This window comes from Notamacropus eugenii, chromosome 1 (genome assembly GCF_028372415.1).
Source record: "Notamacropus eugenii isolate mMacEug1 chromosome 1, mMacEug1.pri_v2, whole genome shotgun sequence".
NCBI classification, from domain to species: domain Eukaryota; kingdom Metazoa; phylum Chordata; class Mammalia; order Diprotodontia; family Macropodidae; genus Notamacropus; species Notamacropus eugenii.
Window position 1 is genome coordinate 661,096,089 of NC_092872.1, and position 15,826 is coordinate 661,111,914.

At 41.5% G+C, this 15,826-nt stretch overlaps 1 protein-coding gene across 1 annotated transcript in view; it reads left to right on the forward strand.

Moving 5' to 3' along the window:
* KCNK12 (potassium two pore domain channel subfamily K member 12) overlaps positions 1-15,508 on the forward strand; it is a 45,456-nt gene extending 29,948 nt beyond the window's left edge. The window contains exon 2 of the mRNA XM_072635656.1: positions 14,613-15,508. Within this exon, the coding sequence (XP_072491757.1) occupies positions 14,613-15,508 (896 nt within the window). The remainder of the gene's footprint in view (positions 1-14,612) is intronic.
* Positions 15,509-15,826: the final 318 nt, after the last annotated feature.

Genomic DNA, 15,826 nt, shown 5'->3' on the forward strand with positions numbered 1-15,826 from the left:
TTAATTTTTTTTACTTAGCTAAGATTTAGTTTCTTTAGTTTGGTAAACAAAAATATTGTCTTTTCTGATTGACCATGCAATAAATATTTGTCTTAAAAAAAAAGAAACTGTCATGGTCCTATGAGCTTATCAGTTTGGGAGCTCTGTCCAAAGATGGTTCAAAACCCATCACTGTTTTCCCATCCAAGAGGCCTTGTGTCTTCCCATAAATTTGATGTAAGCCATCCACTCGGCATTCTAGAAGCGTTCCCTGCTCTTTGCAGACCTTAGGCTGGAAGTGGAGGACTTTGGCTGTCTACCTGAAGTCAGGAAAAACTGAAGTACAAATCCTGTCTCAGAGACTTGCCTCTCATCACTTAATTTCTCTCATAAAATATTACCTATAATTTCCGTATCTATAAATTGGAGATAATAGTAACACCCAACTCCCAAGGTTGTTGTGATGATAAAATGAAGCAGTATTTGGAAAGCACCTTGCAAAGTGCTATATAAATGCAAGTTTATTATTCTTATTAAACACATGACCATCCCATTTTCTGTTCCCATTATACAATTCCTTGATAACATCTTTTACTCCCTTCTTGTCCCTCGCTGCTGCCTGCCTGCTCAAGCCTACCTTGGATCTCTCCATTGCCCTCTGTGTGGTAGCCATTTCTAATTTTTTTTTTCCACATCAGCAATAAGTAGCTTATGGTCATTAGAGGAACTTTGTAATTTCCCATCAACCGACTAACATTGATTAAGTTCCTACTGTGTTGGAGATGCTGTGCTAAGCACAGGAGATTCAAATGCAAATATAGTCCATTTTTCTCCCCCTTTCAAGTCTGGGTCCAACTAACTTTCCCAAACATAGAGACTGAAAGAAAAGTCTGTAGGTTTTCTATCCAAATGTATATATCACAATCTGCCCAACAGACAATCTTCATCCACTTGGTCTTTTTTGTATGAGTGGAAAGGCCAAATGCTTTGGAGTGGCTGCCAGAGACTCTTGAGTTGTTCCACAGCTTGATGCAGTCAGCACAATGTCATTTATAAACAAGAGCATGTACAGTACCTTTTTACCCACAGAGAATACCTCTTTCTCTTGGACTCTGCTCATAATCTTACATCTAATATCCAGCTTTCCTAGCTTCCTTCAAAACTCAGCTCAGATCTCACCTTTTGAAGAAGACTTCCTCTGCCTCTCCCCCAATTTCTGCCTTCAGGATGAAGGATGAGAGGTAGACAGCCAAAGTCCTCCATTGGTATCCTTACAATATCCAGAAAAAGCAGAGAATGCTTCTAGAATGCCGGGTGGATGGTCTATCTCAAACTTATGGGAAGACAGTGATAGGTTTTGAACTATCTTATTGGAGAGAACTCCCAAACTGGTAAGAGTCTAAGACACCAAAAGTCTTAGGGGTAATCTTAGGGTCTAAGAGTGCCTTCTGTCTACACTGTCTATACTTGTATGTACATAATCATATAGATGCTGTCTCTCCCATTAGCATATAAGCTCTTTGAGGGTGGGAAATGTCTTTTTTGCTGTTCTTTGCTACCCTACTGCTCAGCAGAGTGTCTGGTACGTAGCTTCAATAAATGCTTACTGACCGAATGACTGACAAGATCTTCACCATCACAATGGTGGACACCATTACAACTTCACAATTAACTGAAAGCTAGAAAAAATAATAAGATCCCATTGTGTCCATCGCTTGTTGATCATAAAAAGCTATTTGATTTAGTAGAGCAAAAGTCACCTTCAAGCAGGCCTCTATTCCAACCAGGTATCTTCCAACCATAGCTCAAAAATCATATAAGATTCCTTGAAAGACATAACAACAGAAATAATTGTATGAAAAATTATCAGACAAGACATAAAGCAGAATTGTATACTTGCCAAAAGCATTTTAAAATTAATGAATTAAATTCTCCAAGAGTATGCATTAGTGAAAAAATGTAGCCCACCAGCCTATTGGCCCAGGGACATTTTGTGGTGCTTGCTTGCTTTGGGTGCTGGGATTGCTTACTTCTTACCCCTTTGATGAAATGTGGCTTTCTGGAGTTTTTACATTTTGGGTATCTTGGACCCCTTTGGCAACAGTTTGGTGAAGTCATGCGTTCCTTCTCAAAATAATGTTTTTAAATGCATTAAAATATTTATGATTACAAAGAAAGTTAATTATGTTGAAACAGATATAAAAAATATTTTTAAAATTTTTAAATTTAATTACTTCATGTTAAGAGCACCTGCTTAATATAACTGACTATCATGCAGTCTCTCTGTTTCTGTCTTCCCCTCCCCGCCCCTTACTTTGTCTCTGTCTTTAACCAAACACATCAGAACTTTGATGCTGAAGTTTTTCCCCCGGAGGGTTTACTTCTTGCCAGAACAAACCTCATTGGCATGCAAACCTGCCCACTCTGCCACTTTTCAGAGAGAGAGAAGATGCTGACTCAAATGCAGTTTAGAGATGATCAATCAACAGGTTGTATGTGAATGTGTGTGTGTGTGTATGTGTGTGTGTCCAGTATATGTTCAGCATTATTCTAAGCACCATGGAGAGTATGAGTCACTCTAAAGGAAACTATTTTGAAGGGGACAGATGGGCCAGTCTTCCCCAAGGGTATCTGGAGGTATTGCCCTATTTGGGGACATTTTGGGTGGAACTGGACGCCAACCTCCCCCAGATGGGGTTATTTACACTTGTATTTGCGCCATAGCTGTTTGTGGGGGCTTGTTAGCATAGAAACCCTCTTCTGGGGCCTGGAGACAATTCATTTGCATGGATAAGTTGTAATAGGTTTGTTTAAAAATCAATCACACTAGTCAGACATAACTGAAACTGCTCGACAGCAACAAATTTTTTTAATGTTACACCTCCATGGAGAGAATAATCCTTGGCCCTGCTCAGGCCTGGATGGTGTGAGGGCAGACCTGAGTATGCCACAGGAGGCCATGTTCAGGAGAAATACAAGGGGTAGTTATTTCAGGATCTCCTGGGGAGCAGCTCTGGCCCGGAAGAGCCCAGCTTGCCTCGCAGAAGCAGCTGATTCCTTGGCAGCTCACTCATCTTGCCTGTAAGGTTATTTCTCCGAGTATAAACAGGCTCCCGCAGTTAACAGGATAAATATAAACACTGCCGCAAGATCAGGGCTAGAGAATTCAGCTTCTCATCCTGTTCTCCCTGCTGCCGCTGTATGGCATAGAGAAAAGCAACAAGGAATGAAGCCAGATCCTACAGTCAGACTGGAAGAGCTCCTGAAAGGTCTTTGAGAACATTCCCCTGTCTCTACACAGAGACTCAACAAAGCCATCCCAGACAAACAAAAGCCTTTCTAGATATTAAAGGGGCAACGTATAGAGTGTTAGACCTAAAGTCCAGGAGACCGGAGTTCAAATCCTGCCTCAGACACTTACTAGAGATGTGACCCTAAGCAAGTCACTTGATCTCTGTCTGCTGTCTATAAAATGGAGATAATAAATGCACCTACTTCCCAGGGGTGTTATGAGACTAAAATGAGGTAATATTTGTTAAGTGCCATACAAACCTTAGGGCAGTATGTAGACGCTAGCTATAATTAGAGAGAGGAAGTCTAGAAATTAATGCAACCAAATGAAGTTATGGGGGCCAGGTAATTTTTTGAGCTCACACATGTGTAGTAGGTAGGACACTGGACTTGGAATCAGGAGGTCCAAGGTTCAAATCCTGCTTTAGACATTGCCTATCTGTGTAGCAAATTACTTTGTGCCTCAGTTTCCTTATCTGAAAAATGAAAGAGTTGGAGTCAGTGACCTCTTAGGTAACTCCCAGCTCTAAATCTATGATCCTGTGTTACTTTGTTCCTTGCCTCTACCTGGGTTTTAGAGCTGAAGCCAGTGAAATGCTGGTAAATGTTCAACAATCTGTTCTTTGGGGGTACAAGGGTTGGAATTCGTGGGACACACTTTTAAGTTTAATCTGCCTTATCAACATTGTGTTCATCACTTTCTTAAGCTTTTTTGTTCAGTCACTTCTGCCCTGTCCAACTCTTTGTGGTCCCATTTGGGGTTTTCTTGGCAAAGATACTGGAGGGGTTTGCCATTTCCTTCTCTAGCTCACTTTACAGATGGGGAAACTGAGGCAAACAGGGTTAAGTGAGTTGCCCAGGGTCACACAGTTAGTAAGTATATGAGACCAGATTTGAACTGATGTCTGCCTTACTCTAGGCGTAGGCACTCTGCCCCCTGTGCCACCTAACTGCCCTTCTTAAGCTTAGACAATCAGTAAATAATTCCAACGCTGATTTGTAGGGTTTGCCGATTTTCTAAGTTGTAACACTCAGTCAAGATGCCTGCAGCACACCCCCGACTGAAAGAGACCACCAGGATGATCTAGTGACTGAGATTCGAGTATAGCTCATTTTCTAGTTCAGCAGAACTAAAAGGCCATGATTAAGTTAGTCCTGGCCAATTAATCTGTCTTTTCATTCATACACCCAAAAGATATTTATTGAAGCCTTTCTATGTGTTCAGCACTATCCTAGATACTGTGAGGGAACACTAACTAAAAAACTACCGGCTTTAAAGTTCTCTATGAATGACAGCTATGAAGAGAGGTATCTTTTGGCCATGCCAAGAGCCCTCCCCTGATTTGATCCTATTTGATCCACACAACCCCTTGGGAGGTAGGTATTACTATCGTCATCACCATTTTACTGCTGAGGAAACAGAGAGGTCAAGAGACTTGTCTATTGTCATAGAGCTGGTAAATGTCTGAATCTGGAGTTGAACTCAAACCTTCCTGAGTCCAGGGCCAGCGTTCTATCCACTGCACCACCTAGCTGCCTCTCAACAGAAGGATATTTATTCAAAAGGTGTAGCAAAGACCAATGTAGAATAACATGCCTCCAAGTCAGGAGAATACGGTTCCCTCTATATACTCATTTGGTCCCTGGGGGAAGTAGACTCAAACTTTAAGTGATTGCTAGAAACCATCCACCTTACAACCTGGGGGGAGGGACAGGAGCAGTTTTGGAAGTCCTTTTCACCCTTCACAAATTCTGCATCAAATTCACTTCTGGGCATCTCAACTGGCAGGTCAGTTCACTGCTGGACTCTGGTCAAAGCACCTCAGAAACAGTTCTTCACCAACTCAACTACTGCTCCTCCCAGCTCCACGTTGCTGCTGGAACCTTTAATGGTTCCTCTGACTTTTGAAGCTCACATTTTCATAGCCTGGTTCATTTAGTCCACAAAATTCATTTGCTAAGATCAGGAACGAACAAATACAAAAAGATAAAGAAACAATGATGGCATGAATTCACAGCCAAATGGCAGCCAGTTGGGGAGATTACATTAACTCGCCCCCAACCTAGAAACCCACAGCAATTCTTCTTCCTTGGTTGAAATAAGGTAGAGCAACAGGTACTATTTTCTGCATTTCATAAATGAGGAAACTGAAGCACACACCTAGTAAGGTTGGGTTTGAACTCAAGTCTTGACTCCAGCACCAGTGATGTCAAACTCCAAACGAAAAGAGGGCAGCTAACCCATGTATAAGGATTCCTGTGAACTACATATTGATTTTGTTTTAAAATGTAATGTTATTATGTTTTATTGAATTTTATTAACTATTTACCAATTACATTTTAATCTGGTTCCTGTGGCTGCAGAGTTGGATACCTTCTCATTCTTAAGTATCACTCTAACAGGGAGATCATGCATTCATTAACTATGTACTCGGTGCCCGGCATTATTCTAGGTGCTGGAATACAAAGATGAAAACTAAAGAGTTTTCATAAACTCTTGTAAGAAGTTTATATTGTACTGCAAAAAAAAGCAACATTCCACAGATAACAGAAACACAAAATGTATGAATAGTAAATCTAAAATGGCTTCCATGGGTGGAGAGCATGAACAACTTGGAGGGTGAGGGAAGGTCTTTGTGTAGGAGGCATTTGAGATGAGCCATGAAGGGGGCTGGAGATTCCAAATGACAAAGGAGTATTTCGGGCATGCAAATCTCTCCACTACTTTTCTTCTCTCTAGGTTTTTGTGACGCTACTTTCTCCTGGCTCTCCTCCAACCCTACCCAACTGCTCCTTTTCAGTTCCCCTGCTGGATCTTCATCAAAGCCATGCATGGTAGCTATCATTTTTCCATAGGGCTCTGTCTTCGGCCCTCTTCTCTTCTCCTTTGATTTTATTTTACTCAGTGATCCCAGTAGCTCCCACAGATTCAATTATCAGCTCTGTACTGGTGATTCTCAAATCTGCTTAACCAGCCATAATCTCTCGGCTGACCTTCAGTCTCACATGACTAACTGCTTCTTGGACTTCTTGAACTGAACGTCCCATACATATCTTAAAGTCAACAGATCCAAAACTGAACCCATTGTCTTTCTCTCCAAACCCTCTGTTCTTCCTAAATTCTTTACCAATGTTGAGTGCCCCACCGTCTTCCCAACTACCCAGTCACACCTAAGAATGATTCTTGACTCCTCACCCTCTCTCTCATGCCCTATATTCATTCTGTTACCAAGGACAATCGGTTTTATTTTTGTAACATATCTTGGATATGCCCTTTTCTCCCCTCTGACACTGCCAGTTCCCTGGTGCAAGCCCTCATCACTTCACACCTAGACTCTTGTATTTGTTCTTTTCCGTTCTTAGCAAATGATTATTGTAGACAAAATAAACCTGACTATGAAAATGTGAGCTTCAAAAAGTCAGAGGAACCATTAAAGGCCCCATTAGTGATTTGGAGCTGGTAGGAGCAATAGCTGAGGTGGTGAGGAGCTGTTTCTAAGGTGCTTGACCGGGGTCCAGCAGTGAACTGACCTGCCACTTGAGAAGCCCAGAAGTGAATTTGATGCAGAATTTGTGAAAGGTAAAAAGGGACTTCCAAAATTGCTCCTGCCCCTCCCCCAGGTTGTGGGGTAGATGTTTTCTTGCAATCACGTAAATAACCTGTTAGTTGGTATCTACAAGTGTCTCCCCACTCCAATCCATCTTTCACTCAGCTGCCAAAGTGATCCAGGTCTGACTATGTCCTCCCCTTACTCAGTTAACTCCAGTAGCTTCCTATTACCTCCAACATCAAATGTAAAAACCTGTTATATTGAAAATCTTTCATAAGCTGCTTTCAAGTCTTCTTGCACCTTACCACCCCCCTCACCAAAATATTCTATGATAAGGTGACATTGACCCCCTTGCTGGGTTTTTTAATGACCCTTTCTCTCCAGACCATGCATTTTCACAGGCTGTCCTCCATGCCTGGAATGCTCCCCCACTCCTTATTTCCACCTCCTGATTTCTTTGGTGGCCCAGTTAAAAATAATACCTACAGGAAGCCTTCCCTGTAATTCTCCTCCTTAATGCTAGTATTTTCCCTCTGTCAACTAAATCCAGTTGATCCTAGATATATCTTGTTTGCACACAATTGTTTGCGTGTTGTCTCTCCCAACAGATGGGAGCTCCTTGAGGGCAGGGACTCTCTTTTGCCTTTCTTTGTATCCCCAGCACTTAGCACAGGGCCTGGCACATAGTAAGTGCTTAATAAATGTTTATTGACCAACTGACAGGAGCTGAAAACACAGTATTCTCTCTAGGAAAAAGCAGGAAAACCAATCTAGGAAGGTAGCTTGGAACCAGACTATGATGAAATGCAAGACGCTGAGTCAAGGTGATGGTGTTTTGTCTTAAAGGCAATGGGAGAGCTACTGATGGTTTTTGAGCAGACAAATAACATGGTCAGACCTTACCTTAGGAAGATTAGATTGGAGAAGGAAAAGCCTGGAAGCAAAGAGACCAATTGGGAGACCACCACGTCGACCCTAAATGGAGTGGTAGCGCTAGGAGTGGAGAAAATAAATGAGAATATGATCACAACCTCCTTGATTAATTGATGAGGAAATTGAAAATAAAAGATAAATGACTTGTCCAGCGTCATGTGGCAAATCCCTGACTAGGGTTCTGGTCTTCTGACCTAACACTCCATTGCTTTGTCAGTGATTGTATTGCTTTTTATTTTAGCACACTCTGATCAGTTTGCCCCCCCACCCTACAAGTTCCTTCCAATTAATTTTAACCTCTAACCTAGAAGACAAAGTCTGAGTCTTGCACATAATACTTGTTAATTATTAAATTGGTTGGTTTCCCAAAAGGGGGGATCCTGTCCCTAAAACCATAAGGATGCACAGTCTGGGGGAGTTTCTTCACTATTCCCAGGATTTAATAAATAAAGCTGTCCAGGATGTGAAGCTTCAGCACAGCCAGGCTCCATAAGAGATGTTGGGTGTGGTTACATAATAAATCCCCAAAGATGCCTAACAACTCTTTGGCTCCCTAAGTGTTGAATATTGATTTCAGTTCCACACTACACCCCGGACACACAACCAGTCTCTGCTACTGTTGTCACGACTACATTTACCAGATGTTCTTTGAGGTTTTCCTTACATGTACCCAAAATACCTTAGTTGTCAATAAACTTGACTTCTCACTGTTATTCCAATATTCCTCATCTTTTCCAGATTGTACACTTTCTCTTTCTATTTCTTCTTTGAGGAGCATCCTCCTGTCCATCTCTCCCAGATTAAAAGTCATCCACTACATGAAGCCTTCCTGTATTACTCCAGTCATAGTGTCTCTGCCTCCTCTGAATCCTCTGAGTACTTTGTTCCTTTCATAGAACATATCACATTCCCCTCTGGGAACTTACAACGCTGTTGAAAGTCCTTTGATTAAGGCTCTTGTCTTAATTTTTTTTCACAGAAACTGATTTGGAAGAGATTTCAGAACCCATATAATGCAACTTATGTTTGAACTAGAATCCTTTTTACAACATATGTAATAGTTATCCAACCTCTGCTTTAAAATCTCTTATAAGAAAGAATCTTCTACTTCCCAAAACAGTATAATTCATTTTTGGATAGGTCTAATTGGAAGTTTTTCCTGACATCAAACCTAATTATTTTGAGCAACTTCCATCCTACTTGGATGGATGGAGGGAGGGATAGATATTTTCTGACCCTTCCTGTAGTCTTTCTTTCTGCTGCTTGCATCGTACTTAGATAGAGGGATGAATGGATAGATATTTTCTGACTCTCTGCAGTCTCTCTTTCTGCAACTTACATTATATTTTGATGGATGGATGAAAGGATGGATGGATGGATAGATGTTTTCTAATTCTGCCATCTCTCTTTCTGCCATTTCCATCACACTTGGGTAGAAGGATGAATAATATATGTTCCCTGACCCTCTCTGCCATCTCTCTTTCTGCCATTTCCATCATACTTGGATAGAGAGATGAATGGATAGACGTTCTCTGACCCTCCCTGAAATCTTAAAGCTTTGTCTTTAAGGGCTCTCAGCTCTGTAGAGTTTCTTTCTTTCAGTTTGCTAAAGGTTACAGCAAGAAAGCTCACATCTGTGGAGGGAAATATGTCATTAAGGTTGGTTTGTTATGTTCCAGAGTTAAATTAGACAACAGGGTCTAATTCTAGCATCTCTGACTTGTTGTACAATTGAAGCTCAGAATCCGAATGTTTGCCAACAAGCTCCCAGCAAGCCTCTGAAATCCCTGTTGAAGTATTACAGAACAGTAATCACAGTATTATCTATAGTGCTACAGGTGCTTCCCTGTTTGAGAAGGCAACACCAGGAAAATCATGGGAAGGTGTTTCACAGCTTTTGTTGAAGCAGCAAATTAAGTCTGCTTTCTGCAAAACTTGGATGGCAGCTAAATCACTTTATAAATAAAACATCCTGCTCTTGGGTGTGAACCCCTTGTTCCTGGCACACCAAAGAATTGAAAGAAAAAGGTTTTCACTGGGAAGGGTAGCATTTTCTAATTGCCTTTTGGAAACTTTATGAACTCCCTATATCAGGAGGACACCCTGCCCAGAGATAGCCAGATTCCTCCCCAGGAAACTGTGCCTAGGGTCCTGTCCAGGGTTCAAATGACAGCTGCTCCCCCCCAGTCTCCCCACAGACAACTGGGTGGTGCAGTGGATAGATTACTGAGCTGGAATCAGGAAGACTTGAGCTTAAATCCACCCTCCATATTTAGTAGCTGTGTGAGCCTGAGTACTGGCTCAATCTCTGTCAGCCTTAGTTTCCTCCATTGTAAAGTGGGGATAATAAAAGGCCCTACCTCACAGAGATGTTGTACAGATCAAACGAGATAATATCTGTAAAATGCTTAACACAATGCCCGATACATACTAGGCACTTAATAAATGCTTATTCATTCCTCCCTCCCCACATTTGGCAAATCAGAAAAAAAGAAGCAGAATAGCTTTCTTGCCCTTGAAGTTCACTGTCCCCCTGGGATCCCTGCTTCTGAGTGGCCAGTTCCTCCCAGAACCTCCATTTTAAGAGAACGCTCCATCCACCCATGTCTTCATTCCTCTGCAGACTCTCTCCACCATGGCCTCTCATGGGTACCCTCTCACTCCCTACCCTTTCCAACCTCTTTATATGCATTACCTTCCCCCATTTAGGTTGGTTTTTTGAGAAAGGACATTTATCTTTCTTTGAGCTTATGTTTGTATTCTCAGTGTTCAGCTCAGTGCCTGGAATTGATTTCACTTGACAACAAACCACCTGTCCTTCTTGTAGCTGGTAAGGATAACATAGCCATGTGTATACTAACTCTTAAAGAGCTTGGTCTAATTCAAAAACATGGTGCTGAGAGTTTGCCCAAGTAATCTGATGAGTCTTCAGGATAGATAGACAGTGAGGATGTTACATTTGAAAATTAGGGTAACTGAGACACAGCATTCTGAGCATGAGCAGTTTATTAATTAAGCTAGCAGTAACCAATAAATTGAGTCAATGGCCTTTCTCAATGAAGACCTTGAGTAAGAACAGACAGAGTCTTTTATAACAATTAGTAAGATGGCAGCAGAACAAAATCTCAAACAGTACAGTCATATCTTCTTTTGATTGGCTATCAGTGATGTAGTCAGCATTGAGATTATATCATTTGGACCTCCACTTCTGAAATCCACAGCCAAGACATGAAGAAAGAGGTTCCCAGGTAATGGTAGGAGTCTTAACGCAATGGGAATTGATGAGATTTGACCTTTAGATTTACCAAATTTCTTTGGAAAGTGGGTGATGGGTGGGGTTACAAAGGAGGAGGTAATTACAAGACAAAAGTTTGACATTTAAGCAAGTTTCTCTGAGATGTGGGTGATGAGTGAAGTTTACAAGGGGAAGGAACAGAAAAGTGAATATTAAATCTAGCTTGATTGTCTTAGCAAAATGGGATTAACATAAAATTTTAATTTTACAGGACTTTTGAAGTGGGGGGCAGGGGAGAATGAGAGCAAGAGCAGAAATGGCAATCAAAACAGGGTCAGAGCCCCATGCAATCCAACTGTCTACCTTTGCCAATATTTTAATGACAATGTCAAGCACTCTTTCCGGCATTAGTGAGATCTGGGTTTGCATAGTATTTCATTAGGTTTGCATTATATCCAGAAGATGGAGCAGGGATCAAAGGGGACCTGGGATAGGAGAAGAATTCCTAAAACAATACACAGACTACATAGATGCCACATATTTTGTAGTGACGGGACCAGTGGGTCTTCTAAATCCCAACTATGTTCTGACTCCCTCCCACTGTTTGCACTCCAGCTATGGGAAAAACAAGGTAGATTTGAGTTATCAAAACTAGCAGTTATGAATGGGTGAATGAGAGTTGATATTACTCTCATTGATACATTTTAATTACTTCAATTAAACATTCATTCTAAAATTACACTGAAGATTGAGTAATTAGGAAATACAGGAATCAAGATAAAAGAAGGCTTTTTTCTAGAGTAGAATGGAAGTGATCTATGAAATTTTACTGGATAATTCACATACACCAATGAGAATAATGTCGTACCACTCACAAAGAATAGTGCTAAGGAAAAAGTTATAGCCAGCTCTTGGCTGGCCACAGTTAGAGGTGCTGGCATCTTCCTGAGTTCCACTCCAGCCTCAGACACTTAGTAGCTGTGTGACCATGGGCAGGTCATTTAACCCTATTTGCCTCAGTTTCTGCATCTGTAAAATGATCTGAAGAAGGAAAGAGCAAACCATTCTAGTATCTTTGCCAAGAAAATCCAAATGAGGTCAATGAAGAGTCAGACATGACTGAAAATGACTGAACAACAACTCTTTGGAAAAAATACCTCTGGTAACGGCACCCGTCACTGCTAAATATTTAAATATACAAAAGATAGTTTGAGTCATCTATCCTGTTAAATCAAAATAGTTGACTAAGGAGTTCTCAAATGTAGAAGCAGGGGAAACTGTGATTTCGTTGAATCACTTTTTGGGTGGCAGGCAGGCTGCTTTAGCTTTAAATGGGCATGGGAACAGACCAGTTCCTGGCTGGGCTTTGTTCTCGGTTCTCTTGATCGGAGACCCTACTGCTTTCAAAAAACAATTTGTTTCTTTTCCCATGCTCTGAAATTTTATATTAACACCTCGTTCAGACTACATTTCCACATATTAACTTCAACAGGTTTCTTCTGCCTGGCTGAGCTGCTTTGCCTGTTGGAAACAAAAGGACAGGAAACTCAGGGTCAGTATATTGTCACACAGCTAGTAAGTGTCTGAGGCCACATTTGAACTCAGGAAAATGAGTCTTCCTGACTCCAGGCTCGGCTCTCTATCCACTACACCACCTAGCTGCGGGGAAAGAGTAATTTTGCATAATGAAAAGTCAACTATTTTATATTTATTCAGAACTTGTTTCTTTAAAGAAATTTTATTGATACCTTTTTTCTTTTTATTAAATTTTGGTGTTAATTTATGTAATAAAACAAGTATTTCTACAAAAAAGATGATTATGCATGAAATTACAAATCTACTGTGCACGACTTGTTATTCCTTTCAAATATACAACAAAATTATCCTGTAAATTTTTCCTCTTTTTTCTTTTTTTCTGTTCTTCTCTCCCCCCTCCCCCCTGTCCTAGAGACAGCTATCATTAGACACAAATAAGTAGATAGATAGATATATGTATGTATATGTATACATATATATACACATATATAGTATGTATACATATGTACATGTATATATATAGTGTATATACATATATTAAAATATATGTAAAATTATTCTATTTATCACTTCTTTCTCTGGATGCAGATAAAGTCTTTTTCATATGCCTTTCATACTTAATTTGCATATTTATAATAGTAAAAATAACTTACTCGTTCAAAGTTGTTCTTAAAACAATATTGCAATTACTGTATACAGTGTTCTCTTGGTTCTGCTTATTTTACTCGTCATTTCATGTCTTTCCATGTTTTTTAAAATCATTGAACTCACTTGAAAGTAATATCTTTTAACATCACTGTCATTTCCAAATATATCTCTCCCCTCCCCTCCCAAAATGGCTGTCCCTTGTTATGTAGAGTAAAAAAGAGGGAGAAATATTTTCTGTAAAACTAAGCAAGATATCAACAATATAGGCAGTACTCCATACCAAGAGGCTACCACTTCTGAAAAGAGGGAAGAACGAGGGATTTCTTCATCTAGGGCTCAGGTTGCTCATCGTTCATCATTATTATTACATAGTTCAGAATGAACTGATTTTTTCTGTTACTTTTCTGATGTTCAGTGAATACCAGTGATTTTATTCTTACAGTCATGGTAAACATGAATCCTAGTGGTCACAAGGAGGTATCAGTCAGATAACACTGTATGGTAAACCAAGGCCAGGTCATTCCAACGATGATGCAGCAAGATGTGAAGTCCAGATCCAAACACAAAAGCAGCATTATGTACCTGGGAGTTCCTCAAGAGGGTTAGGTCTCAGAAGCTGAAGAGTCAGAGGGCAGATAATACCAGTCAATCTACTTCTTCAGCAAAGAAAACAACAAAACACCTCAGTCTTTCTGGAGATGAGCCTCTCTGAACTCTAAGCAAGTGCTAGAACAACAGCCAGCATTCATTAAGCACCTACTGTGTGCATTAAGCACCTACTGTGTGCTTCAAGCACTGTGTTAGGCACTGGGGACACAATGACAAATAATAAAACAATTCCTACCCTCAAAGTTCTTCATTCTAAGAGGAGAAATATAGGCATATTGTCTATCAACAAGCCTCATTCAAAACCTTTCTAGTCTGGTAGAACAAGGATACTTCCATGCTACGGTATGAGACGTTAGAGTAGGACTTCAGAGTGACATCATGGTAGCTTACATTTCTGTTGTACTTTGTAGTTTGTAATAAGAAGAGTATACATTTTTATAGTATGGCACAATTTCCAAGTAAAAGAGATCCCAGAACATCCCTCACCTGCTGCCACTATAGCTTAGAACACACATCCCAAATGGTACAGGTGCCCCTACTCAGCAGTCCTCCCAGATTTAAGGCTACCATGCTGCAGCCCAGTCTCACTTAATTCCAATTCACTTGCAAGTGATGTCATTGGCCCTCTTCCAGAATGAAGGATAAACAGCACCTGTTGCTTGGTTCTGCAGGGAAGGCAGGGCAAGAAGAGGGATGTGACAGTGTTGGAGCCCACAGACAGTGGCATCCAAAAACTAGGGACTCCCTCTAGACACCCCCAATGGATGCAATTCCCAGAGCTCACCATTTAACTAGCCCTCTTTTCACTGATGTCTGCTCTGTCTTCACAGGTTTTGGCATGACTACACCCTCAACCGTGGCTGGGAAAGCCTTCCTCATTGCATATGGCCTGTTTGGATGTGCAGGAACCATTCTTTTCTTTAACCTCTTTTTGGAGCGTATCATCTCTCTGCTGGCATTCATTATGAGGGCCTGCCATGAGCGGCAATTACGTAGGAGTGGTCTGCTGCCCCCCAACTTCCGCCGTGGCTCGGCGTTGTCCGAGGCAGACAGCCTGGTGGGCTGGAAGCCCTCTGTCTACCACGTGATGCTTATCCTGGGCATCTTTGCCATCCTCCTCTCCTGCTGTGCCTCTGCTATGTATACCAGCGTGGAAGGCTGGGACTACATGGACTCTCTCTACTACTGTTTTGTAACTTTCAGCACCATTGGCTTTGGGGACCTGGTCAGCAGCCAGCAGGAGGCCTATCGAAACCAAGGGCTGTACAGGCTGGGCAATTTCCTCTTCATTCTCATGGGCGTGTGCTGTATCTATTCCCTCTTCAATGTCATCTCCATCATCATCAAGCAGGTTCTAAACTGGATGCTGAAGAAACTCAGCTGCCAATGTTGCAACCGATGCCGGAGGCCCAGTTCCCGCCTGGGAAGACGCAATGCCATTACCCCTGGCTCCCGCTTCCGCCACCACCTCACTGCAATGGAGGCCGATGGGCACTATGATAGTGATGCGGAAGGCCGGAGGTTATCAGGAGAGATGATCTCTATGAGGGACCTGATTGCCTCCAACAAGGTCTCCCTGGCTCTCTTGCAGAAGCAGCTGTCGGAGACAGCCAATGGCTATCCCCGAAATGTGTGTGTCAACACACGGCAGAATGGCTTCTCGGGGGGTGTGGGGGCTCTTGGGATCATGAACAATCGACTGGCAGAAACAAGTGATTCCAGGTAGATAGGGTGTTGGGGGTGGGGGGCGGGGTGGGAAGAACAGATGATGCAGCCTTTTGGTTTCCTTTTTAAATTTGCCCTATGAATGTGGCACTGTCTAATTCTTTATCTAATGAGATGAAATAAGATACCAAATACCAAGTGATCCTACCAGGGCTGTTAGGATCACCAGCTGATGTCAGAAGATCCTAAGCTATCTGCTAACTCATGAGTCTGTTTCTAAATGTGTTGGAAATCTTTGCCTCTACCTAGCAGGTGCTAAGGATGACACCTCAGCTCTTTGGAGAAGAAAGATGGTCCAAGGTTTCTCTCTGCTGGTAGA